A 27,695-nucleotide genomic window follows, 5' to 3' on the forward strand; every position below is an offset into this window, starting at 1 on the left:
TGCACAGGGCAAAGTTGTAACAACAATTGTGCAAAAACCCACTAATCATGTAATAGGGTATAAATAAAGTCAGCCTGGAGCTATATTCTGCATACATCAGTTCCTCCATGAAGGGTGTCAATTCTTTAATAAACCACCTTATCTTTGTGGACCATACAGCATCTTTGTTCACTTGTCTGTATCTGTAGGTCTGTCTTCATGAAGAGTGAACTTTAAGATCATCTTCTGTTTTGAATCCTTCCCAAACCCTAGCCATCATGTCAATAAATTAAAAGTGCTCAACTTTCCAAGAAAACGTGTAGTGGCTGCCTTAATCTTGAATACATATGGAAATGCAATATGATAGGTGTTTCTTGAAGATCTGGGCCTATGAAGGGGGTGGGAATCATGTCATAAAATAACCAAAGATGCAACCCATTGTTTTCTATAGGTTTTCCTAGCTTTCTAAAAGCCATGTCTCAAATAAATCTTAAGGTACCAATTAAAGAAATAAAAACGAGTTCAGGAACAATTTAACTGGAGGTAGATATTTTCACCCTGCTTCCACATGCTGGTCACCTTTGATTTGGAGAAGCTCATATCTGAGGAATATAATTGAATCTGCAGTATTGCACACAGTAGCTCTATTTGCACATACTTCTAAGTCATTGTTTGTTTTAACCATGGTTTCTTCAGCAAATCACCAGCAAGCTTAAATTAGTAAGCAAGCAAGCCATGGTTTGCTTCTCCAAAGCATGGTTTGTTTTCCAACTGCTCTTGCCTCATGCTTCTGTATCTTAGTGTGTGTCTGGCCACACACATCATGATGAAGCAAATCTACAGAGTTTGGACACAATAGTTAAAACAAGCCACAATTTGAAAGCCAAAAACAAACCATGGTTTCACACAATTGTATGCCAGGAAACAAACCATGGTTAGTCTGCTAAGATGGACACAGATATTTAAAAAGCCACATTTTGGCTAGGCAAACCATGGTTTAGTGACATGTGTGAACCAAGGCCAGTGTGTGCCTCAAGTCAGAAACAACTGAAAATCAGCAGGCTAGAAGTGCAGTGCAAGTACCAAAGCCATGAGTAGAAGGCACAGGATGGAGAGATTGGATAGTATAACAACACTTGTAATCTTAGTATAAAAACTGGTACTTTTGCCTTGTTCAGGTAGTCCAGGAACGTCCAACTTCCAAGAGACTGTGATCTACTCACAGTATATAAAAAAAACTGACAGTGATTTACCCATTGTCACTGAAGGATGGACCAGAGTTGTTGAGCTGAGCTTTTTTTAGGAAGCAAAAGTTGTTGAGCTTCTTTTTTTGAGGGGGGGAGATCGACCTGGGGGGTGGCGATCTACCTGGGACACCCTCGTGATCTACCAGCAGATCACGATCTACCTGTTGAACATGCCTGAGGTAGTCTACTGGGAGAGAGAGATGTATGATTAAAGACATAGTTCCTAATGATGACCCATGTGAGAAGAGGTCTTATGTAAAAAAATTATATAATAAAATTCCATAGGTGTACTCCCTTAAATCAACGGTGCTTTACAGCTTGTGCACCTTGGTAAATAATTAGTGACAACACTATATGATGGGAGTTGTAGCCCTGACAAACCTCTGCATTACACTTAGCTCTTGCTTCTCAGTGGGCTCCATCTTCCATCAAGCATCACAAACAGTATTATGACTTGCAGAAGCCTAACTAGGTTTTCCTGCTGAGAAAATTAAAAATTGGTTTTCCAAGCTCAGGGTCAGGGAAAAAAGGGGGAATGAAGTTCATATGGTAATTGACACACACTGGAAGAATTGCAACGTGTTCATTGTTTGGTTAACAACAACTTTCAAATTTCCTTCTATACTCTCTGTCTGTGCTATCTACTAACCAACCACTCTTTACACTGATATGTACTTCTACCTGCCAACCTAACACTGCCGCATTTTGAGATCAGATGTACCTTGCAATTTCCTGCGATGGAAGCGTGGCGATCCCAGGAAGCTGTTCTTGATCGAGTTGAGCCGTGTTCTCCAGGGCATTCCTCCAATGCTGGGGCTGGATGGTGGCGTAGGGTTGGGTGTGCCTGCTGGGCTCTCCTTTGGCGTATGGACAGGTGTCCCCTTGGGGGTAGGGAGGGGACTGCCCCTTGGAGAGGGGTGAGGGGTGACCTGTATGATGGGGATAGATTTGGTGCTTGGGTCAGTACTAGAAGGGAGCAATCTAACAGGAGACATAGGGTTGGTTTGCACGGTAGGAACAGCCAGCTGCGGGCTAAACCCAGGAGCAGGTGGACGGCCCTGAGTGTTCTGTGCAGGAGAATTTGGGGAAGGTGGGACTGTAGCATTGCTAGAGGGCAGGGGATTGGATTTGGTAGACTGGAGTGGTTTTTCAGCCAATCTACACTTGGATGGCAAAGTCTGTGTCTTTGGATTGGGTTGAAGTGCCGGCTTTGGCTGGAGAACATGTCCGGGCCTGGAAGCATTCCTACAAGCATCGGAGTCCAGGGAGACTTGGGGGCGGGGAGTGAAAGGGAGGTCAGGAGTCTGAGGGGGGATGAAAAATTTTCTGATAGGCTACAAGATACACACAGAGAAAGTACCCATGCATTTCAAGAAAAGCAAAACGCACACGCACATACGCACAAAGTGGGTGAATAGAGAAATAAAGCCCATTTGAGTTGCGGTTGTGAGCCACATCACAAGGAGATCAGAGTTATGGAGGTGAGGGTGAAGGAGGTGGGGGGTTAGGGAATTGCAAAGAAACAAAAAACAAACACAAACAAAAAACAAAAAGACATGCAGTTAGCTGGGAACACAGCATAGTCAACAACAGCAGCAGTGGCGGTAGTGAAAACAACAGTTTTGTCACAAGCTTCATCATATTAACCAACCATGTGTCAGCAAATAAAAAAACCACAGAGCAAAAACTAACATGAAGGAAAAGAAAGTAAGAAACTAAAAGGGTGGGCGAGGGAGGGGAAGCAGCAAGAGAGAGCGAGACAGAGCGAGAGAGAAAAGGCCGTACCCCTGAGCTGTTCTGACTGTCTCACAGATAGAGAGAGAGAGAACAGGGCTGAAGGGAGGTGGGGAAGGGGAAGGAAGCATCATTCAAGCCACAGGGGAACCTGACATGTAAGCATGTAAGGCTGAGTGTGCCCTCTCTCCCAGCTCAAAACGTCTACCACAATCAAAAACAGCAAGGAAATGCAGATCAAAATAACATGTGTGCAGCAGGTAATGATAGAAGCACACAGATTACTACACACATTGACTCTCCTCAGTCAAAGCACCACAAGTTTCAGTAACATGGAGAGAGGGTGTGAGTGAGGCTGAGGAGGGGGAAAGCCTCTATCATTTCACCACCATTCCTTCCTGGCCTTCCACCCAGAGGGACCCAGTTTTCTCTGGCAGGCTTTACTATATGAAATCTTAACAGCTCATGGAACCATGGGCCAGTTTGGGCTTCAAATTTTAAGAGATCGTGGAACTACAGCCACTTTAGGGTTTAATTAAAATACCCCAAGGGTCACCAAAGAAGATTTGCTTTCTAAGTGCCCCTATTACATCTAAGTCCTCCCTTCATCAGACAGTCTTATACTTTTAAAAAAACATAAGAGAAAAACATTCCTCAGTTTTTATGACACAGTACCAGAATTCCATTCTGTGGCTGATCATTGTGCTTTATGCAGTAAACATACAAAACACACAATTCATAATCAGCCATAAATGAAGTCAGAAAAGGGGATTATGTTGTTTTGTAAAACAACAACAAAACTTAATTAGCAAGTGTTAGATTCAAGAACAGTCCAAGAAAAACTTTAAAATAGAAATTCAATACACCCAGGGAACAAAATGCAAAAAAGAACACTGTTAGAAGAAAAGATTTTTTTTAAAATAGAGAACATATTCCTTTCATAGAGCATGGATTAGAAAAAAAGTAACAATAAAATTGTATTTACTGTTCATTTGTGAATGAGTGCAAGCCCATTAGAAGAATTCACAAATATGTAACAATGTATTGCCCTGCAGTTTGGGCAATTAACTTACATAAGAAGTGAAAATTGCATAAAACTGTGATAATTGCATATAACTGTATGTAAGAACAGAAGCTGAATTGACTAAGAACAGAAGAAATGTAAATGAACTGGTTCCCTGTCTGCATCATGTGTGTCTGTGTGTAATTGTTTGCGTAACAGAGGGTGGGGGAACGTGTGCATGCCTGTAGGTGTAGTGAGGATAGATGCTGTTTGTGTGTGTGTTGTGTATGGTGGTGAGTGTGCATGTGTGGAATGTATGTCTGTGGTGTGTGCATGTAGAAATATGCATTGGCCACACCCATTATTGGCATGTATCCCTTAGAGAAGTACCTGACTTTCAGTACTACCTTTGAGCCAACGTTATTTTAGCCACCCGTGAATTAAAACATATATTTAGACAAGCTACTGCCTGTTTTTTTTAAAAAAAAGAACCAATCAAGCTTTGGCTTGCCCAAGGACTAACAAAAAAGGGCCTGTTCAAGCAGACTCTCTAAGACTGCGCAATTTCTTACTTCTTTGGAATGATTCTCTTTCTGCCCCTCAAATCCAAGCGACTTTCAGCTTCCTTACTGGAACATCCTAATCCAACTCTGTATGATTCTTGTTCAGACTAGAGTTCATTGTTTTTCCAGCGTTCTTCAGCTGTGCTATTCAGTCCCAAAGTAGCTCTAGCTGTTATGGTTCAGTGCCTCACCATGGGCTTGCAATAAGCAGCAGATGTTTTCTTCATCGTATGAAAAACTCTCTTAACAGGGTTATATACATTGGCATCATGCTAGGCCACAATGATACCTTAGGTGGCAATGATGCCAGAAGCACAGGCAGCCCTGCAGAAGGACCCTATCCCAACATTCACAAACAGCAAGCTGTGCTTTATAGCTGCCCCACATCCCTAGCTAACTAAGCCACCCTTCAAAATGGGGAAAGAGATATTAAATGTCACTGAGCTCACATGAGAGAGTAGTTATAAACCATGACCCCAAATAATCCCACTTACCCTTGGACTGCTGAGTGGGCTGGTCGACAGGCCAGAGGAAGCTCCACTGATTGAGCGAGACCTGAGTAAACACAACAGGAAGACAAGGCCCTGAGAAACCCCTGTCAAAAGACACACCACCCTGCTGTGCCAGCCACCACCATATTAAACCTCTGCATTAAGTTGTGGCTCACATTTCTAACAAGAAACTGCTTATATAGCTGACATTTGTTTTCAAAGGGTAGATGTACATGAAGATGCCCATCCCTTTGTTCATCAGTCTCACGTTTTATAATATTTTTTTTCTGTGTGCATCTGGAAATACCTCCCTTATAAGATCCCCATCCTATCCCCCATGATCTCATTCTGAAGGAGCTTTGATCTCTGTTGTAAAGATCAGGTAAAAAGAGAAATATCTCACAAGGAAAGAAATAGACTGCACTGCTGCAGCTGTTTTTACCATGGCAGACCAACAAGTATATAAATCACCTATTCTCCTGTTGGTTGAGAACACCATCATTTTGAAATCAGATGGATCTTTCTTAACCTTCCATTTAGGAAATATTTTTTCCCACTGACTAGCAAGGTATTTCATATGAAATCATTGGCCCATATGTTTACAGGCACAATACTACTTCCAAAGGCCTCAGCCCCTTGCTATCACCATTCATCAAAATGATTGTGCATAGATAAGTGGCTCAGAAACAGCATGGAATTCACATGGCCAAATACAGACGCAAAGGAGCTCCTTGTCAATCCCAGTTATCAATGCTAACACACATTACCAAAGATATTTTCACGTCTCCGGTTATGTCTAATGTCTGAGAGAAACCTACATAGGCTATAAATAATGCACATTCAAATTTTCCTCCTCTTTCATTTCCACATCAGCACCATTGATCCATAGTACAAATCAAAAGCATGTTCAACAGCCCCATATGTGAAAAATGTTAAAGAAATGGCCAGCTTATGTTGGCATTTCTTGAAATCTTTGCCTTGACCTTCCTCATCTCTGCTGGAACCATGGTCTTTAAAAAGGATGATACAACAATGGAAGCAAACCCAGTCAACAAGATAATATGCAATATATCACTTAGTCCTAATCTGTATTGCAACCTTATGGTGGCGGGACTGCTTTCAGTAAAACAAATTAATGAATGTATAGATTTCTCAAAGAGAACATTTTGATTCTGCTCATATAACTAGATCTATGACATGCAAGTTATAAGGTAAGAGATATATAATGGATGTATATAATGTACATCTGTACATCAACAGGAAAACCTGGCTCGGAAAGAGCTTTTAAGCTCTCCACCCTGTGTGTGCTTAATGTGTATGATTTAAGCTGCTGGCTGGCAAGCACATAAGGCTGAGATTGTGCAAGTTAAATGTGTGCAAGTTGCCCATACATACATATATAACTAGCATCAGATAGCAGGTCTACCATTTCTCATAAGGCATGGGCACTGGGTCTACTAAGCTGAGCAGTCCTAGCCTCTACCCCGCTATTGCATCTCAATGGGCAGATTTGCTAGCCATCAAAAGATACACCTGGTGTCCAGATGACATCTTCTCACCCTTGACTGAAACCCTGTTATTTTCCTGGCCTTTAATTAACTGCCGAAACTCTCCATTCTTGCCTTTTGTTGCTACAATCAATTTCACAGCTCCCTTGCATCTCCCTAAAAAAGATAACATGCCAGGAGACTAGTTAACTGCACTGAACAGTTGTTATTTGTCACTCCAATGCCCCCTTTCCCCCTGTTGTTGTATTGTTATAACAACACTGAGCTAAGCCATGTCCTCTCAGCCAGTCCCTCCCTCCCACCTGCAATACAGGTTTAATACGGATGGACTTTATCTGTACTGGCAGGGTTATTAAAAAATGTGTACAGCCCTGGGTATGCGTGGGTTATATTTTAGGGTATGAAATAAGTCCTTAGTTAGAAAGATGCTACCTTTTGGCGGGGTAGACACACTACTGTCCAGATAAAAGTGAATCAGGAAGTTACTCCTACAACCAGTGGGTGTGTCATTCTAGCCTTCCTTTTGTCTAATTGGCTAGCTCTGCTGTCCTAAATGAACCATGGCTTCATTTGTTAATGAACAACCCTATAAAGCAGGAGCTGGCTTGCTTTATAAACGGGCAGAGTTGGTGCCGACACATTTTGCTTCCTGTCTCAGGTTCTACAACAGCTAGAGAAGGATTTGTTTTTTAAAAAACAAACAAATCCAAAAGCTGATAATCTGGGAGATTTGGTATGAGCTTTCGTGTGCATGCACACTTCTTCAGATACCTGAAGAAGTGTGCATGCACACGAAAGCTCATACCAAGAACTGACTTAGTTGGTCTTTAAGGTGCTACTGGAAGGAATTTTTTTTGTTTTGACTATGGCAGACCAACACGGCTACCTATCTGTAACTGGAACTGGGAGATTTGGTTCAGCCTATGATGGGAGGCAGCAAATATCAGCGCACTAGCTGTGTTTTCCTCATTGCCATGGCAGCAGGGATGCCTCCCTGAATTATCATGAGAACAAGGATCACACACAGCTTAGGGGGCACTTTTAAAAGACTGGGGAGTGGCTGGCCAAGGATGATCCTCCCGTGGGTTCCAGAGGGAGTGCTGTAGATGTCCCCTCTCTTTGAACCCCCCCTTCTCAAGGCTGCTTATTTGTTGGAAGACCCTGAGGCCTGCATGCCTCACTCCACCAATGTGGGGATCAGCATGAGAAAGAATGAACCAAAGGCACAGAGGGCAGAGAGGGATAGAGATACATGGTGAGAGGAGAGTTATATGCTATGCTATTTATCAGCCAGGAAATTGGTTGTAGGCCTTTAGTGAATAAACTACAGTTTTATTAATCTAGTTTTAAAGCTTGCAGCTATAAAGAAAATGTTACACTTAAATACGTCAAAGCTTGTTTATAAAGAATAACCTCCAAACTGAACCTAGAAGCATCCTTGTAGTTCAATGCCTTAAAGGAAATGAAAATAAGAAGTGGGGTTTTGTAGGTCTTACACTCCTGTCAGTATCACCTTTGCAGGTTAAGAAAACAGAGCACCCTAGCCACATTATTTAAAATTTCTGAAGGAAGGTTCTTTGGTGCTGTTCTTCACCCATCAGCCATCAGCAAAGAAACCAGGGGTCAGCTCCTTCTCATGAAACTGGCCCAGAGCACTGAGAATTCAGACTCAAGCAAAGACAGAGATTGTGCACTGGGTAGCAATATGGATTCTCCTTTTGGGGAAGCTCCATAGACATTATCACCAGCATGAGTAACACGAGTAGTCATACTGGGAGGACAAAAATAAGGAATTGTGACACCTTACTTTGCTGAAAGGGTTTTTTTATCTATGGATTTGAAAGACAATTATTTAACAGGAAACATCCATTTGCATATAATCTTCACAGAATCTTTGGAGGAATTAAAGTGAGTCTTGTCTCTCATTATTCTGGTCGGGTAAATTTCTTACAATTGGTCATACATTGAGCAGGTATCTTCTTTTGAGGGTTGAACATATTTTGGACACTCCTCTCCACCCCTAATGAGTGACACAGTGTGTTGTGAACATTTTATTACCATGAGTTTGTAAGAGCAGTATGCTAGAAGATCATCATGGCAATGATGAGGCAATCCTGGCTCCATCTGTAAGCCAAAGAAGGAGCAGCTGCAAGGAGTTTGTCTTTCCCCCTCCCATGAATGAAAAACCTGCTCCAACTGCCAGGAACTCGGGGCTGCAGAATCAAAAAGAGCCACTCTCTGCCCTCTTCCACCAGTCAAGGCAATCCTTGCCTCCCAGGAAGGGAGGGAAGAGATCAGCCTGACCCCATACACTGGCCAATGAAAGAGCAGCTGCTCCAAAGTTTGCTTTCCTCTTTCCTTCCCATCTTTTTTCTTTTATATTATGTCTATATGATTGAAACCTGTGGACCGGGACTACAAGATCTTTTATTAAATTTCAGGCCCTAAACAACAACAATAATAACAGCAACAACAACAACAAGAACTCTGAATATGTGTCTGTTAGAAATCATAGCAGAATATCTGAAACATGTTTGATCCTGCTTCACAGTAAAACTATTTTAGAAACTGGAAACATTTTTCACACCTGTAAAGGGAAAGGCCGTAGAAAGACCATGAATCATGGAATGTAAACAGACATGTGACACGCAACAGTTCCACACGTCTGCCCCTTAAGGTGGAATGGAAATGTCAACACCTCTTCATCAGCCTGCCACATTCCTGTGTCTCACAGTTCCCCTTATGATGAACTATAGGCAGTTTAGTTTGTTAACTGGGCAACCAAATCTCTCCTGATGTGATTGATTTTTTAAAAAATGCTTTAAATGATCTAACTGCACCGAAGTGATTATTTCTCTCAGGATTCAAAACAAACAAACAAAAACCTGTCAGCCCCCCTCCAATAAAACAAAAAAAGCAAACTGGTCAAATATGACCTTCAGGGTTTTGTTTTTGCTTAAGAAAGTGGATGGTTGGGGTCTTTCTGCTTCTATAATCTGTCATTCCCCAGGAAAGCAACACAACATGACAGAAGCATGAGTACCAATTCAACAGTAATAAAAAAAGGATGGATATATGAGAGAGAGAGATGAGAGAGAGAGAGAGAGAGAGAGAGAGAGAGAGTGAGAGATAGAGAGATAGAGAGATAAAGAGAGAGAGAGAGAGAGAGAGAGAGAGAGAGAGGTGTATGGTGCCTTTTGACCCCAGACAGGGCTCTTGTGCCTTTGACACAGCTTAATAAATAGAAATTCAACAGGAAAAGCATTGCCTATTTTGTATCTCCATGCCAGAAAAAATAGCACCTGACAAATTTATGCTACTTTTTGTTCTTCTTGAGTTTGTTAGAGGTAGAAAGGCCATGCCACAGCAGATTGCAGAAATTCTACTCAGGAATATGAGTAGGTTATGCTTGTGGATGTATCATGAGGATAGGGTTTGAGAATTCTAGTCAGGAGGTTCCATTCAGACTGGGGGCCCTTTCATGTACATTTTTAACAGTGCCTCTGGGCTCTTTTAAAATTCTGAAAGTTGCCTGCTCAGTTTCATCATAGGGGATCAGTAGTCATGTTCCAAGTTGTGGAAAAATGTAAAATGCTAGTAGTTTTCAGCAGGAGGAGAGAAAGGTGTCAACATTCATGCCTTCTAGTGCTTGCTTAAGTAGAGGCTGGTGAGAGGGTGACTCAGATAAGAGAATGGGACTATATATTTCACTGCAGGACCCTCTTTATGGATGTTTCACGTTCTAAAATTTTGCATGTGCACACACATACATACACACATACAATATTCATGCCAGTGGGGTTTTGTGTCATTTGGTACAGCGCTCCTTTTCTTCAGAAGGTGCTTAGATATTGGAAGCAGAGTCAGGATGATTAGACAATAGTGGAAGCAATGCATCCACAGAGACATATTGGTTTTGCTGTCACTGTGACTAAATAGGTGACAGAAAATTCACCACCATGGAATCCTGAAGCCAACTGAGCCGACCAAACACCTGCTCTGAAACTGCAGCAGCTCCTTCTATCAAATTCCACATTTCAGCCGTCATTTAAGCACATCCCACACCATGAAGACAATAAGGAGCTGCATACGAACTGGGGCCAGTTTGTTGATTAAATAATTTTATGTCCCTCCCTTCCTCCCAATACGGTGCACAGGGCAGCTTACAACAACCACATAGGCCATTCTGAGGCTGCAGTACCTTTTACCCAACCACAAAGGATGGCTGCACTTGGAACACAACAACCCTGTGTGTAAGTTCAATACAGCCTAATGGAGACGAGAAGGAACTGTTGTTACTGTGGTTGGCCTGATGCGGACTTTTCTGCCCAGCTGCTTGTTATGTAAGTGTGAGCACTGGAGATAGCAGCAAGAGATGGAGGCAGTTGGCTCCACTCTCTGCTGGCTCCCCTTGAGTCTCTGTTGATAGAGCACAGAAGCAGGATGACACCAGCACCATGACCATGGCTATAAAGGTCTTTCTTTGCAGTTCAACCGCCAGGGGGCTTTTCTTGGTTAGACATTATGCACAAAGCCATCAAAAGTCATATAAATATGAATTCATACCACAGGGAGGCTTCCCCATAGAACCTTGTGGCTTGACAACAGGTTGGGGAGGGACCTGTGGTCCTCCAGATGCTACTGGATTACAAATACCATCAGTCACACACCCTTCCATACACCCACCCACCCCATCCTACATGGCATACATTACATTTTAGGCTATGCCCTCAGTGTAAGGATGAGGTAGTTTTGTCAGTGGGCCAAGCAAGACATTTTTTAAAAAGAATGTAAAAGCAGCTGGGGGGAGGGGGCTGAGAATAACTCTTCCCTCCTGCACTATTATCCTGGTCTAAGATGCTATATGTTCTTTGAGGGGAAAATATAGGTTCCAATATAGTATTTGTAAGTGTTCCCCCACCGGACCAATAGCAGCTGGGAGGATTTTAGTTGGGAAGATGATAGGAGGGGGAAAAGGTTAACTGCTCTTCCCTACCACAGTGACCTTGATTCAGTTCAGCTCCCTTCCCCAAGCTGGTTTTAATATTTACCTTTTCAAGAACAAATGTAAAAGAAAAAAAATTATAGGAGATCTGATCACAGTTGCCAAGATGTCATATTGAGATTTGCCCTCACTATGTACTAGGACTCTAAGATGCATGTGAAGTCAGGGCAAGCATTTTCTCCCCCTCCCTAACAAACGCACACACAAACATTGTTGTATAATTTTTTTTCCTCCTGTAAGTTTTCCCCCCTGTAACACAGTTTCATGATAAATAATATTTATACTGTGATCATTAAAAGAAACTTCTCTACCCAGAAGAAAACAACAGGTCCCACAACAGGTATAATCCAAAACTGGAGCTTACCCCAATGCGTCAGCACTTGTCATCCTTGGCAGTGGGGAATAAATAGAGGAGAAGGAGAGAGAAAGAAAGGGACGTGGAAGCAGGTGGAGAAAAGAGTACGAAAAGCAGAGTGAAATACTGTTCGGAGAACTACATGGTCATAATTATTGCCACAGGCATCTGCTGCTGATGGAAGCACCAGTGGGGAATTATGCATGGGAAGGGGGAAGTTGTCATTTCCTAAACAAATATTTCCATATAGCTCATAATGATAGAAGAAGTTTGCATCTGGGATTATGGGGGCAGACACATCAAGTGTAAATGTGAAAAATAAAACATTGCTTGCCCACCCTCATTAAGCCAGTCTGTGGAGTTAGCAGTCCAGATCTGATTTGCGGTTGTTTTTATTTATGGCAAATAATCAGATTTTGCACAGTGGGCCGTACTGAAAAGGATGTGGATCTTCCTCCATTTTGCTCATGTAACATTCTCCTGCCCAGTGATGTCCAGCTAGGAATATCCTTTTCCAAAGTGTGTATCTATACTTTATATGTAGTGTTAAATGCACTGATAATTAAGACCAATATTTCTGAGTGGGTATGAGGCTCGGATGAACAAAGCTGCAAGTGAAGGATGTAACTCACTGGGAGTTTCTCCTGTTCTGCTGAAATGTAAAAAATATATATATGTATTGCCTTTCATGGCTGCTATTCATCTGAGTGAGACTCATGTAGAAATCCTGAGTAGGTTGTGTTCAAAGTTGCAATTCTACTTTAATTCTGGCTGAAAGGACCTTCAACTTTTTCCAAAATAGATAAAAATCTATTTTTATTAAATTAAAATTAAAACCAGGGGTTCTCTGCCTAAAAACAGTGGAAAATAAATGCACAATATAAAATAAATGCAGCCTTAAGCACAAGCTATTAAACAGATGTTAACTGTTTCTCTGTCCTACTACAAATTATAACACTGCTAAGTTACATTTCTACCCTGGTTTTCATTTTAATGTTGCTCAAGCCACATCACACTTGTGATGGGCAAGCAGAAATCTGTAGATGTATTGTGGAATAAACTTGTATGATTATTATTCATTTTTTCCCCATATCCCAATTTTGTCTCCCTCTTCCCAACTTCTGTAGGGATCATTTTTAAAAGCTTTCATTTAAGTCTTCATCTCCTTTTAAACCAGGTACTGTGCATCGTTGGTTGGTTGCTTGCCCCACCAACCAAGTCATCTAACTTTCACTAGGAGGCTGTCATAGAAACAAAAGAGCCTGTTGGTTAAGCTAATCTCAAACAACATGCCAATTTCCTATGGGAAACTTTAAAGGACTTGAGTGCAAAACACTAGATACACCAAAGAATGGCCTTTCCTCGTGTTTCTGAAGTATATTTCCCAAGTTTGCTCAGCATTGAGACTGTGCAACATGGAAGCTGTAAAGAAATACTATGTCTTAGACAACAATTAAATAATGTCCCTTCCAACTCCACAGTTCTACCTAATTGTATGAAAACATGTTAATTGCCATAGGATATTCAAACTACTTCCTCTTTCTGCTTTAGGAGACTCATCTCCACAGCAAGCCTCTTCTGTTCTGGCAGTGGAAATTTACTGCCGTATCCTAACATGCACTATTGGGCCATAAGCCAGAAACAGCAGCTTAGAAGACACACAGAAGGTGAAATTATGGGATCAGCCTCAGTTTTTTTGAGGCCTGGGGATGTGGACAAGATCCTTGCCTATTTACTTACTATTTACTTCTCTTGACCCTTGCTCATCATGCTTGATCAAAGCTAGTCATGCAGAGTTAACCAGGTGGATCCAGGAATTGGTAAATGCATCACTTTGTGAAACTGCATTTCACTGTGTGACCACTTCTGAAAAACCTGTACTGGGATCCAGAGGTTTATTCCAACTACCAGCTGTTTACTAATACTCCTTTTGGGGGCAGTGTGCTTGAGAAGGTGGTGGTTGCCCTCCTACAGGTGCACTCTTGGAGGAAACCGATTATCTGCACCTATTTCAATCTGAATTCAGACGTGGTTTTAAAGCAGAATTGGCCCTGATCACTCTGATGGATGACTTCCAGCAGAGAAACAGAGGGAGTACAACCCAGTTTATCTTGTTGGATCTCTCAGTAGCTTTTGATACTGTTGACCACAGTATTCTCCTGGATCATCTCAATGGGCTGGTAGGAGGAAGCACTTGATTATGGTGGACACTACCTGCAGAAATAGTTCCAGTGAGTAGCATTGGAGGACTGTGCCTTGGTTTAATGTTTAATTGTGTTTTTGTATGTGCTGGAAGCCACCAAAGTAATCTGATGGATAATAATAATAATAATAATAATAATAATAATAATAATAATAATATAACCCCCCCTCTCCAATTCCTATGGGCTGTTCTGATGGTTCTCCCTCCCCCCAACAATTTGGGGAGAGTGCAGGGAAAATCACTTCTGCACAAGCAGAAGTCCTTGTGCAGAGCTTCCACCGACAGAGTTCCTTGGATGAATCCCATCCAATGTCCCCAATACTATTTAACAACTACCGTAGATACAGCCACTGGGAGCAGCCATTAGGAGATTTGAAGCAATTGGTCACCAATATGCAGATGATGCAGAGCTCTGTTTCACTGTAACATCTGGGTCAGGCAAGGATGTGAATTTTCTGAACCAGTGTCTGGCCACAGTAATGGAATAAACTGAGAATGACTCCTGGGAAGACAGAAACCCTATACAGTAGATAGGTCTTTCTCATGGTCAAGAAATTAGACGTCTGCTTGTTCTGGATGTGTTTGCATTTCCTCCACCGGAGTAGGTACATAGTACAGTGGTGCCTCGCAAGACGAAATTAATTCGTTCCGCAAGTCTTTTCGTCTTGCGAGTTTTTCGTCTTGTGAAGCACGGTTTCCCATAGGAATGCATTGAAAATCAATCAATGCGTTCCTATGGAAACCACCTTCAGACCAGGTCCAGGGACAGTCTGTCCCCCGACCTCTTCTGAAGGCCGGCGGGGGGCGAAAGTCTTTGCTTCCACCCCGCCTGCCTTCCCGGGACAGCGGAGACTTCTCCGCTGTCCCGGGCGATCTTAAAATGCTGTCCGGGAGAGCGGAGAATCGCAGCGCATTTCTCCGCTCTCCCGGGAAGGCAGGCAGGGGGGAGCAAAGACTTTCGCCCCCCGCCGGCCTTCAGAAGAGGTCCAGGACCTCTTCTGAAGGCCGGCGGGGGGCGAAAGTCTTTGCTCCCCCCCGCCTGCCTTCAAAAGCCATCCGGGAGAGCGGAGAATCGCAGCGCGTTTCTCCGCTCTCCCGGGAAGGCAGGCAGGGGGGAGGCATTCGTCTTGCGGGGCACCACTGTATCCTAGATCAATCTTTGTCAATAGAGACCAAAGTGACTACTGTGGCACATAGTGTTCACTACCAACTTTGGTTGGTGTGACAGCGATAGTGGTCCATGGTGTAGCATGTTGTTTGGGGTGCTGCTCTTAAACTTGGTTTGGAAGCTGCAGCTTGTGCAGAATATTGTGGCTGGAGTACTGAGTGTCTAGGTATGTACACCAGTGCTTGAAGATCTGCACCAGGTGGCTATCTACTATCGAGCCGAATTCAAAGTTTTATTATTAACATGTAAAGCCCTAAACAACTTGGGACCAGTATACCTAGATGACCACCTCCCCTGTTATAGGCCAAATCATCCTTTACAATAACCAGGCCCTGTTCACTGTAGGATGGTCAGTGGATTGCCAGCTGGAAACCATTTGGAAACAGGTCTCTTCAGTTATAGCACTAACCCTCTGTCCCCCACAGGAGAGATAGAAGAAGCTCAATCTCAGTTGTCCTACTCAGGCGTATTTGGATGCTTGAGAACGTTATCCTGTTCAGACTTGCTGTTTAAATGATTGTCTTATTAACAATGCATTCATTGCAATTTGTTGTATTTTGATGTCCTAATTTTTGTAAACCACTTAGGGATTTTGCCAAAAATGTAAAATAAATAAAACACTCAACTCTGCTCCATTTCATAAATGATATTGCCATTTGGATAGATGTCCTTTCAATCAGATTTGAGGTGTTACTAGAAGGTCCAGCAGACACATATTTCTAACTTATTTACACCCATACGCATTATTCTTTGTGTATCCCTTGTATACCTTCCATCTTTGTGAAGTTCTGGTGAATATTATTGATGTAGAGAAGGAATATATTAAACTTATAAACCCACATTTTAATATATAAAAGGCCACATTTTGTTGTCAGATTTAGCAATATAGATATTTTTACAATTGATGTTCCCAAGTACATTATCTGGTTATCTGGATGTGCATGTAAATCAATGTGCAAGTGACTGCACATAACACATACACAAATGCTGAGAAAGTAAACAGAATTTGTGTGTGTGTTTATATCAATGTGGACACATAAATGCTATTAATCTTTAGTTTTCCCAGAAAGGGAAAGGCACTTAGGAGTTTAACGATGAGTATGGACATCACATTGACAATGGGGAAAGAAAGTTGGGAAATGAGGTTATTTAAACAAAAATAATAATCCCAGAACACAATAAACCCAGCAGCGCAGACATGTGCATTTCCTACAGTACTGAAGCATGTGAACTACGGAGCTGCAGCAACCCAGATGTAGAAGAAGCACTGAGGGACAGGGCAACAGATGAGAGACACAGAAAGAGAGAAAGATAAAGAGAAAGACTATAAAGACTAGAAGAGAGAGAGAGAGAGATTGAGAGAGAAAAAATGGAGGGAGAGAGGGAGGGAAAGAAACAGTGGCCTCAGCTACCAAGACAACTGTGTGCATCTAGAGGGGCAGGATCCTTAAAGATGCAGTATTCCTTTTAAAATAAACCAAGAGTGAGAGAAATATTAAGACATTGACCAGGCACCATTTCAAATGTGTGATTTGTTATCCCAACAAGGAAATATTTTGATGGGGTTTTCTTTGTTGCACTTCTTTTCTGCTCCTGTACTTGGACCTATATTTTCTCATCTTCCCATAACCTTTTCCTCAGTGTACATAAAAAAGACCTAACCCATAAAATTTTAGAAATCCCCCTTTCCCCTTTGTGGATCACACATGCCCCTCCCCTCCATTTTCTTCATCCTTTCGTAGATCAGAAAATTGCCACTTTGGGTCAGAGTTAAGATTGTGCTGTTTGTAACTGATTTCTGCAATGGCTTTCAAATCATAATTATTTCTATAGGTGGGAGTACAGTGGCCATATATTCGTCTCATACAAAAGGTTATGGAGATTGGTTGATCTTTTCTGTGGATTTGCATTTGCTAAACTATTCTTACAACTGGTTTATCTTCAACTTGTGATGCTGCATGTCCTACTTCAACAAACTTTTCTAAGAAATAGTTGAGACTTGTGGTGAGTTGTGATCTGTTTACGAATTGAGCCATTCCCAAAAATTGTTCAGCTCATGCATACGCACTGTAAAAGTCCATTTGTATTGACTTCAAGATGTGAAATGGAGCCTACTTTTGTCAGTTCTTCCAGGAAGGACCAGAACTGGAAATGTTACTCCTGTCACTAATAAAATATTGATGCATTTATAGAGGTCTCCGCCTCCTAAGCATTCCATGTGCTTCACAAACACTGTCTCAACAATGCTCAACATATAAAATAGGCCAGCATTACATTTCCCCTGTTACAGAACCAGTTCAAAACTAAGAGAGGCTGCTGTAGCAAAGTGAGACTTGTCTGTTTTTCAAAATAAAATAAAAAACATCAGTGCAGGCACCCATTCTGGGGAAATGGTAAGTTGGCTGAGACTTGTGTAACTACAGGAGAAAAAAGGTTAAGGTGGGTTGAATGATGGGTGGGAAGATCTAGTAAAACCTTTTTTTTTCCCTTAAGGGAAATGCATCAAAAGCCACTGTCGTGATAAGGAAGGGGGAAATGGCCAAGGCTGGGCTATCATCCTGATCTGTCTGGCAAGAACTTTGACAGGGCTAACAAGACGTGGTTAGGTTTTCAGAACCCCATCCCACAACCGTCACTCCAGGCTGAGATTTGTATCAAGGCTCTGGCTCCCGCAACAGAGCTTGGGGACTCCCTGACGAGCACTGCACAAGACAGCAGCTCATTATTTTCCCCCAGCTTGTGAACTTTTTATGAGTTCCTGGCAGCTTGGCTGCAATGCTCTCTTCCTGCAGGCCCTCATAAAAATGAGTGCCTTGTATGCTGTGCCAGAATCAGACCATCCATCTGCTGACAGGCAGAGTTCCCTCTATCTGCAGCTTCTAAATGAGAAACCTGCAGGTCCTTTAAAAAGTTTATTTAGTGGACTTTCTTGGCCTACAAAAGCAGTTTCTAGGCTTAATTTGAGCCAAGGTTTGCAAAAGCTCAGTCCAAGAGCCCATTTTCAATATTATGAATACCAGCTCAAGTGCAGTGCAGTGGCTAAGCAACTGAGGACTCACCCACAATTCCACTTGTCCCATGCTTAGAAAGCACAGGTCCAAGCAGTTTCCACTTCTTTCCCAGGAAAACCCCGCTCTTTAGCTCTAAATCAGAACAAACAACAATACATGGAAAACCCAATAGCTATTTGCTCTTATTCAGTGCTAAAGAGTGGTTTTCCCCAGGGGAAAAGCAGTGGGATAACAGTGGATAAACAAAAGTGTGGATAACACTAGGAAGCAACCAGTTCAAATCTTGCCCCTGCAATGTACTCACTAGTCAGATCAGAGCCAGTGGGGGTGGGGTGGGTAGAGTGTTGGACTAGAACCTGGAAGCCTTGGGTTTAAATTTTCACTAAACTGGGAAGCCAGTCTCTCAATCTAATTTACCTCATAGTGTATTATGAGGATTAAATAGGGAAGAACCACGTATGAGGAAAGGTGGGATATAATTGTATATATAAATAATAACTCTCTTCTGCTCTTAGCTCCCAAACTACAAAAATGGATATAGTGAGTTACCGAATAGGGCAACTGTAATGATTACAAGACAATGTATATGGAGCAATTTGAAAACCTCAAGTGTTATTCATAATGCAGTGGCTAGGACTTCTTTCCCACAGTATGCAGGTTGGGTGTAGACCAATGTACCTTTGAGTACATGCAGAATATTTTTCTTTGCCCGTGTGTAACTACAGTGAGACTCCACATACTTAAGTATATGCCATGCTTCCTTACAGATTATATGAGTGTAGTCGCAAAAGGTTCCTAGGTGATAAACTAGGGGTACAATCCACCACTAGAAAACTCTCATCTATCTCAGTGGGATTTGGACACTATCTGCTGTCTATGTTCGAAAGGAAAGGACTTAAATGGTTCAAAACCTAGTTAATGTTCTAGAGCAATGAATAATTTTCCAGATGGTTAGAAAAGAGTAGATTCTATTTTTCAAGTGAATGAACTGGGTGCTGCCTTTGTCAATGTTAACAAGACAGGAAATATTACACAGTGTTATTACTTTTATGCCTCATTTTTATCATTGTTAAAGGTTTTAAAAATGAAACAACTCAAAAGTAGCAACAATGCATTCAACAGCTGCACAAAAACAACACCAACACAGAGTTTCAGCTGGTGCGTTTTGTCATGCAGAGATGAGAAAAGCTGCACCTTTGGAAACTCCATCTGCTACACCAGTCTTAGCCAACCTGGTGCCCTCCAGATGTTTTGGATAACAACCCCCTTCAGATGCCAAAGGCAGCACTGCACAATTATTAAGTCCGCTTTCCCATTAACAATCTTGCTCCTATCTCTTATGGCAGAGTGCAGCACCTTTTGGCAACTGAACTGTCATGGCTGAGGAGGGCAAGGAAAGTCAGCCTAATCTTCAAAGTTCAAGATTATTATTATTAATAATAATAGCTAACATATTTTATGTAGTTTGCTTAAGGATCGGGGGCCCTTCTACTGCTGGTTAAATGGTTTACCAATACCAAATTTGGCTTCCCCAGGAGTACCATTGCCTTCCTCCATTTGCCAGCATAGAGGCAAGAAAGGTATATGGAGGAAGAGGTGGCTTCATCCCAGGGACTTTGGGAGATGGAGGAACCCTGGCTTGTCACCACCTGTTCCTTCCTCACTGTAGCTCTCCTGTAAATTAGTTACTGACTCATGGTCACAGAACACACTAGTGCAACCCCAACCCAGTGCCCTCCAGATATTATTGGACTACAACTCCCATCATCCCTTGTCAGCATGGTCAGTAGTCAGGGATAGTCCAGCATCTGGAAGGTGCCAGCCTGGGGAAGGCTGGAATAGTGTGCTGATGTGGAGAAAACTAGCTATTGGTCCACCCAAAACTGGGTCTCTTTCTCTCAAGTGCAAGCAAAATTTTCCCCAGTGAAGAAGGTAAGTACTGCATCTTTAAGGAATAGCAGTGAGGTAAAGGAGAGGAACAGATTGTTGGTGTTTATACCTTTCTTCTTTGTTGAATTTGGGATTGGCGTCACAGATATCCAGGCTTTTACTGAACATTGTTTTACTATGGCAGGAACAAAGTGAGAAAACAGAGTTACTAATGTGGACATTCATATGAGATTTGCCTGACGCAGTCCCTGAGACCCACCCACCCAAAGTTACCCCACCCATTTTGAAGAAATGCTCTGGAACAGGGATCAGAACTGTGTTCCTTTACCAATTGGGTGTCTTGCCCCGGAAAGGTACCAAATTTATGGGTGTACTCAACTTAGATTTGGCTTATACTACACCAATGAAGCAAGTGGGGAGATTTTGATACTGAATTTGATGATGCAAGCTCAAACCACAACTCTCAAGTTGGTCATGGTGGCATGAGGCAAGATTCATTTTATACAAACCATGTCTCTAAAACTTCTTGCACATGCCTTCCCCAAACCCAAGTTAGCCGATGAGGAAATGCTGACCCAAAGTAAAAACAAAAATAATTCCTTCCAGTAGCACCTTAAAGACCAACTAAGTTAGTTCTTGGTATGAGCTTTGCACACGAAAGCTCATACCAAGAACTAACTTAGTTGGTCTTTAAGGTGCTACTGGAAGGAATTTTTTTTGTTTTGACTATGACAGACCAACACGGCTACCTATCTGTAACTGACCCAAAGTAGAATCATATTCCTCACAGAGATTTGTGAGACATGTCAGAATTCAGCTGAAGCCACCAATATTAAACATGGTCTGAAGAATGCAGATTCAGTTAAGTGGTTCAAAATGGCCTCTGCTATACATACCTCGTTCCCACAAGTCCCGCTCCCCCTCCCCCCATGGCCTCAGCTGCAAACAAAGGCCTAAAAGACAGATCTGGCCTATGGACAGTTGATCTGGACTATACCAGACCCAAATGAAAGTTGTCATTCCAGATAATCAGTGTAAAGTACCCACAAGAAAAAGGACACCAGTTTGTTGATGGAACCAACACTCTCAGCTCCCCTTCCAGTTCTTAATCTGCTCCCTGTATTTCATTCTGTTTGCTTTAAGAGAAACCTAAAAGCCTATGACACCCATCTTTGGAGGGAGAAAAAAAAAGAACCTGTTGCAGGAAAATGCACCATGAACGTGGCAGCTGCTATGGCATTGATGTATCTTGGGGGAGATGAAAGGCTGAGTTTAAATATGATGAAGAACAATGTACTAAAGTCCCCAGAATACAAAGAATAAAAGGAAATGATGTTTACAGTAACCAAAACAGCAAATGGAGGAAGCAGGATTTTCAGTAGAGAAGTATTGAAAACCAAGTAGGTTTTGGGATATTCAACACTGCATTTTATCTCTTCCCTCAGCAATAGTGAACAGGGAGGGAAGAGGCAAGGAATATATAAGAGTCAGATACACTGGAAAAAAATGTAAAGCAATGAAGAAGCTAAGTAACACTTTTTCCTTACAGTACATTAGGGTTGGCAACTAGAAGGATTACAATAGGCCAGTCAAACCAGCACAACAGAGATATCTGTGCACTTTTGAGTCTCAGGCAGCCAGGAAGACAATGTATGGCAACAAAACATTCCAAGCACAGACAGACAGAAAGCAACTGAAGGTAGAGTTATGCTGGTACATAGCTCCCTCATCCCACCCCTTGGCAGGTTTCGCATATTAAATATTCTTCACAAATATGTCAAAGAAAGGATAGAGGTTCTTTCCAAAGACCATTAATATTTGTCCTTTCAGCTGCATTAACTATGAACCCCAACTCTTATTTCCCCCCAAAACCTATGCCAAGATTTTGTGTGGTTTTGTTCCACAAACCTTGGGTTTTGTACCACCACCTGCAGTGTATTGACACATCAAAGGCTCCTAGGTAAGGATGCTGAGAATTATCTGCTATAAATCCTGTTAGAACCACAATTTCCAAATTGTCTTAGGAAAGGAAATTAGTGCTGGACACTTATGTCTATAGTGAACAAACACCTTGAGAATGTTGTTCTTAAGGGCAGATGGAACTCTAACAAAAATTACCTTTCAAATGCTACTTGGAGCATAATACTATGCTGAAAGCCTTACAAAGTTTGCCTCTTGGTTGGATGTACTTGGGTTTTATTACTGATGGTACTGACAGTCTTCCTGTCAGATGGTCACCATCTCCAAACACATTTGTTGTTAATGAACAGTCCATGTTCTGAATAAGTACACTGCCAGTAGTCTATGCTGTATGCGTTTGCAATCTGAAGATGAGGTGGCTCATCTGATTTACCAAAGTACAGTCAAAAAATAATAATTCATTCTATGTCTGTTCCATTTCCCTGTTCACAATCACACATTGGTACCTTCCTTTAGCAGCTATGGCCTAGCAATCAACTATATGAGCAAAAGCGCCGATGTTGTGTTTGGCATGCATTCTGACTCACAAAAATATGGACACATCCTTTGCTGTGTGGCACAACACAGCAAAAAGCATCACTTCAGAAAAAATTCTCTGGACTTCTGTAAGTTTATCAGTTTCTACTAAAGCAGTGTTCATGCTCCCCATCCCCTGCCAACATTCAAATAAATAAAAGCACACACTCTCATTTGGTGAGAGACAAAGCTGTGTAATATTTGCACTTTCCTGAGAATCTGCTATGCAACTGCCATACCAAGGTGAGAGATAGCAGGAATTGTGCAAGCTACTTTGATATATCAGGATTAAGGCAAAATCTTAGAATCAGGAAATGGCATTCTTCCTAATTTGGGTTTTCTTTCTCAGTTGGCTAGTCCTAGCAAATTCTACCCAGACAAGTGCCTGATGTAAACAACTGGAATGCAAAACAGCATGGTAACTGTCTGCAGGTGAGTTTCTGATATTATCACAAGCTGTCTCCATCATTCTGTTCCTGAAGAGCTTCATTGTTAGGTAAGCAAAATTCTCAGCACCCAAAATGGACTTTTAGAGTTGAGACAAGGGAGCCTATGTAATCAATGGTGATAGCTCATTATTGTAGCAGTTTAGCCTCACCATGCTTACACTTGTTTCTTAGCCTGTCATCTCTGATCAAATTGGCCTCAACCACTACATCAGGATACATTTACCAAATTACCATTTCACTACTTACTTTTCAGGCATCCTGTTGCTGCATATCTCAGACCAAAAACTGTACAGTGCACAGCTATGTACCTCCAGCAATCAAATTTGGTTAGTCTTGGCAAATTGCTCTTTGCACACACTAGAGGTTTAACTGCACTGGACTACAGGCCCTCTTGTGTTTTCTACATGGTGACTGGACATCAGCTAAAGTTGGGGAGGATAACTGCTAACAACTGAGGCACAGGTCTGTGTTGGAAAAAATTAAATTAAGCTAGATGCACAGAGTTCTTTAGTACATTTCTATATAGTTTTAACACACATGGGGGTTTCCTTTCATCTCTTCAACCTTTAGACTTTTAGTCCCATTCAAAATATAACCAGAAGACCCCAAAGAAGTTCACTGAGCTTGTGCCTTCTGCGAACTCCTTTATTTATTTATTTATTTATTTATTTATTTATTTATTTATGGCTGTCTGCTACTCACTGCAACACCATGGCTGCCATGTTTCTTCAGACAGAGATCGGAAATAATTGATTTTCACGTAAGGAACATGCACACATTTTTGGATGAGACCAGAGGCTATGGTGACACTTTTTATTTAGCTAAGATGTTTATCTTTAGCCTATGCAAGCTTCTATTGGTAATTATTCCCACCCCCACCCCCGCACTGCTCTGAAATGCTGGATGCAAAGGAGTAAAAAAGTATACATATAATTTTTTTAAAAAGCAACAGTAACTAGAGTAATTAAGTAATTAAGTAATCTTCCTTGCAGATTTCTGCACAGGCTACGGTGAGAAAACCAAGACTGATGCACCTTCACCTGGATAAACATAATGGTGCCAGCTGAGATGGCTTCTGAAACTCTGATGGCACAGACTTCCTGACTTTTGGCTTTGGGGACCACCTACCTCTGTCCATGCTGTGCCATTTCAATCGCTCTGCGAGCTGGAACCGGGGATCCTCCATCTGTCACACTCAGGACCTCCATTGACTTCCTTTCTGGCCTCCGCTTCCCATGTCTGTTCAGCATTGGAGAGTCCACACGCTTTCTGGGGGGGTCTTTATGCAGAGATAATGCAGTCAGCATGGCTGAAGACACCTCAGATGTCCCCGGCTCAAAATACTTTGCTTCCCAGGAAATACCCACACCATATTTTCTAAACTGCAAAAATAGGGGGCCCCAGTGGAAAACTGAAACATTAAGACTCCTCTGTACAATATCACATATGAAAAAAACCCTCTTCGCTCCATGAATATCTCTCAACTATGAGTTTCCATTCAGAATGTAAACCATGAGTATCTCTCAACAGCTTTTCAAAAATGATCTTCAACAAATGTAAGTAAACAAGTAAAAACAGAGCTGTGATTATCTGGAGGATGAAATGAAAAACAAACTTCTCCCATTTGCACATAAGGTTAGAACACCGTTAAAATAAATTACAGTTTAAGGTGGTTAAGCTGGAATGATAGGAATGCTCACTTCACTCCTCCACACTGCTCTTGCCTTGCTGCTGGGAACAAACCAGAGTCTGTTTAAGTCTGAACCCAGGATTGTGATTTATTTCTCTCCAAACAAACCATGCTCAGAAACCATGGTTTGCTCTTGGCTTATTGACTGTAGCTTGTTTGGAGGAAGCAATGAGTCCTGGTTCAGGCATCATAGTAAGCCAGACCCTGGCTTGCTTCCCAGTAGCACAGCAGAAGTGGGAGATGAACAAAGCAAGCTTGCTGCTCACTTGCATTAAGCCATAGTTAATTTTTATCTCTGGTTTAGCTTTACGTGCTAACCAGGCCAATGTGGCAGTCACTGAAATGGAGATTACAATATTCCAGACAAATAGCAGCAGTCACTGAAATGGAGATTACAATATTCCAGACAAATAGCAGCAGTCACTGAAATGGAGACTACAACATTCCAGATGTAGAGACATTTTAGGTAAGAAGGTTTTATATTTGCCTGTAAGCAGCTACTTAAAAGTTAAATGAAGGCATCTTAGAAGGGCAAGCAAGATCGAGCCTAAGCTTGCAGTATTAAACTAACATTTACTGCCAATGGGTCTTGTAATAAAAAAATAGCAAACATGGAGTCTGACATTTACTGTAGGATACTGTATAGGAATCTGCCACTTTTAGCCTATGCAACACTCAGGAATGGTCCAACAGTGTTCTGCCCCAGTTCTCCAACAACTTGCCTTTTCAATATGTTGCATGTGTTAAAAACTCTTGTTTTGCACTGAAGAAACTACTGCCCTCTGACAAAACAGGGGTTTTCAACTATACCATATTTTATACCCTCACGTCTTGATTTATGTGACCATTCATATCATCATCCCTCTTCCCCAAGGAACCAAAACAATGTTACAGCCAGGCAGAATGGAAACAAATAAGCATTCTTGCATGTGTGCTGATGAGTTTGTTCTTGACAGTAGGGTTGCTAGAGCAAAGTTTTAAAAAGAAGAAATGCTGCTTTCTATTCTCATAAATCTGCAGTGGCCTGTATAGAGAGATATCTGTGTGCTTTGTGCAACTGTGGAATAATGTCAGACTACACTGCAGGACAAATTTTGGTTCAATAGAGAGGAAGAAAACATACTTCTGAGAGAAGGGAACCACACACATGCACAGGGTTAAAAAGAGGAAAGTTAAGAAAAGAAAAGAAGAACAGACTACCAGAGTTGAATCATTCATTTAGCATCAGCTAGAATTCCAAAGCCTGAACTATTGCTCTAAGGTTTCTCAAACTTGCCCATGTGCACCTAGACAGATGAACACTTATTCTGCATGGCATGCATCTTTGAAGTAAGTAACATCTCCAAGCAACTATTATTACACCATCACTACTTCCCTGATCCTTTCCTCTCATCTCTTTGTTTGAGCCCACAGTTAATGGCTAATGATGAGATATTCATCAGAAGCATGATTGCTCTCAATTAAACCTTGCTCTGCATTCCCAGAGATATTGCTAGGAGCAATGAGCTAAACTTATCCACCATGCTTCCCTTGGGAAAGGAAGCACAACTAACACTTGAATAATAATGCACATGAATTCTAAAATATGATGACACATCACACAGATATATGCAGCTCAGAGATAATGTTAACACATTCAGGGAAGACATTTTTATTCCTGCACAGAAAAATCCAGACAATAGTTTGCATTAGTGCATGAACCGAATGTTATGATACATCTGTGGCATGCAAAGAGAAGGAGGAAAGCCTACCTCAGATGCACAACTGAGGCATAAAATTGCACTTGTCTGTGCAGGAAGTCAAAATTCAACCACTTAAATAATAAGTAGCAGAATGATCTTTTGTGCCAAAGCATTTAGCCAAATCAATTTGTTGTCTATGGAGCATACTTTAAGAAACTCCCCTATATGTATAATTCATTGTCTAGGGGGTATACCTTAAGAAGTCAAAAAGAGCACATCAGAAAAGACTCTCCCATATTTTTCTATCAGCATTATGTGAGATATAGTAAGAGATCAAGTATGCTCCATCCACATTATTTAAACTCACTGGATTCACTGGAAATGCTTCCTTTCTGCTTTATGTGCATACATAGCTAAGAACATGTTTCAAGTGAAGTGATCAAGGACTGCTGACTGTGGCTTCAGTATGAAGCTCCAAGTTCAGTCTGATGCACACATGGAGCTCCCACCCACACCAGCTTTTATTTCAGTGGTAGGGGAAACTCTAGCCATGCAAGGAGATGCATAAACTGAGATGAGGTCACCTCTACTGAAGTTAATTTTAAAGCCTTTCAGGTGCAGGTAGGTCTGTATCTATATGAGACTTTCTGAAAGTGCAAGGAGCTTCTCAAATAGACTGAATATTATGTAATATGCTATAACACTTGATAAGATGTGGCCAGTCCCTACAGTGAGAGCAACACCAAAAGAGGGACCCACTCTAGAGACACAGATTTGTTTCCAGGTATACCTATTTCATTTCTAGGAGGAAGGTCCTCATCCTCATGACTAGGATATCTCTCTTTCCGATCAAGGAGAAGAAAATAAATCATTTTCTCTTGGTTTTCTCTGGAAAAACAACAATACATCATCATCATCATCCAATAAAATTTTCCAGCTTTCTGCAGAATATTAACTTCATTTATGATATCTTAAATGATGGAAGAAAGAGCTGGTGCAGACATTATTGAATGGACTTACCTGCATGAATAGCAACTCCTCGAAACAGAACTGTTACCTTCTGAATTGTTTTTATGGTTGACAGTTTTAATACGATGCTCTCAGGTCATAAGAATATTAAAAGAGCCCTGCTGGATCAGACCAAAGGCCCATCTAGCCCAGCAACCTGTTCTGACAGTGACCAACCAGATGTCCATGTGCAGTCCATGTGCAGAACCAGTG

The 27,695-nt window shown here is 41.7% G+C and overlaps 1 protein-coding gene across 17 annotated transcripts in view; it reads right to left on the minus strand.

Annotated features, from left to right (window-relative positions):
- BRSK2 (BR serine/threonine kinase 2) overlaps positions 1-27,695 on the minus strand; it is a 404,628-nt gene that overhangs the window by 38,972 nt on the left and 337,961 nt on the right. For 8 of the 17 annotated variants that reach the window (XM_083718480.1, XM_083718477.1, XM_083718479.1 and 5 more), the window contains exons 11-16: positions 27,265-27,362; positions 24,231-24,381; positions 20,267-20,332; positions 11,895-11,918; positions 5,021-5,081; positions 1,948-2,560 (exon numbers count right to left, since the gene is read on the minus strand). In XM_083718480.1, the coding sequence (XP_083574606.1) occupies positions 1,948-2,560; positions 5,021-5,081; positions 11,895-11,918; positions 20,267-20,332; positions 24,231-24,381; positions 27,265-27,362 (1,013 nt within the window). The remainder of the gene's footprint in view (positions 1-1,947; positions 2,561-5,020; positions 5,082-11,894; positions 11,919-20,266; positions 20,333-24,230; positions 24,382-27,264; positions 27,363-27,695) is intronic. The other 9 variants (XM_083718472.1, XM_083718481.1, XM_083718469.1 and 6 more) reach the window with 4 other exon arrangements.

This window comes from Podarcis gaigeae, assembly GCF_964106915.1.
Source record: "Podarcis gaigeae genome assembly, chromosome: 1".
Classification (NCBI taxonomy): Eukaryota; Metazoa; Chordata; class Lepidosauria; order Squamata; family Lacertidae; genus Podarcis; species Podarcis gaigeae.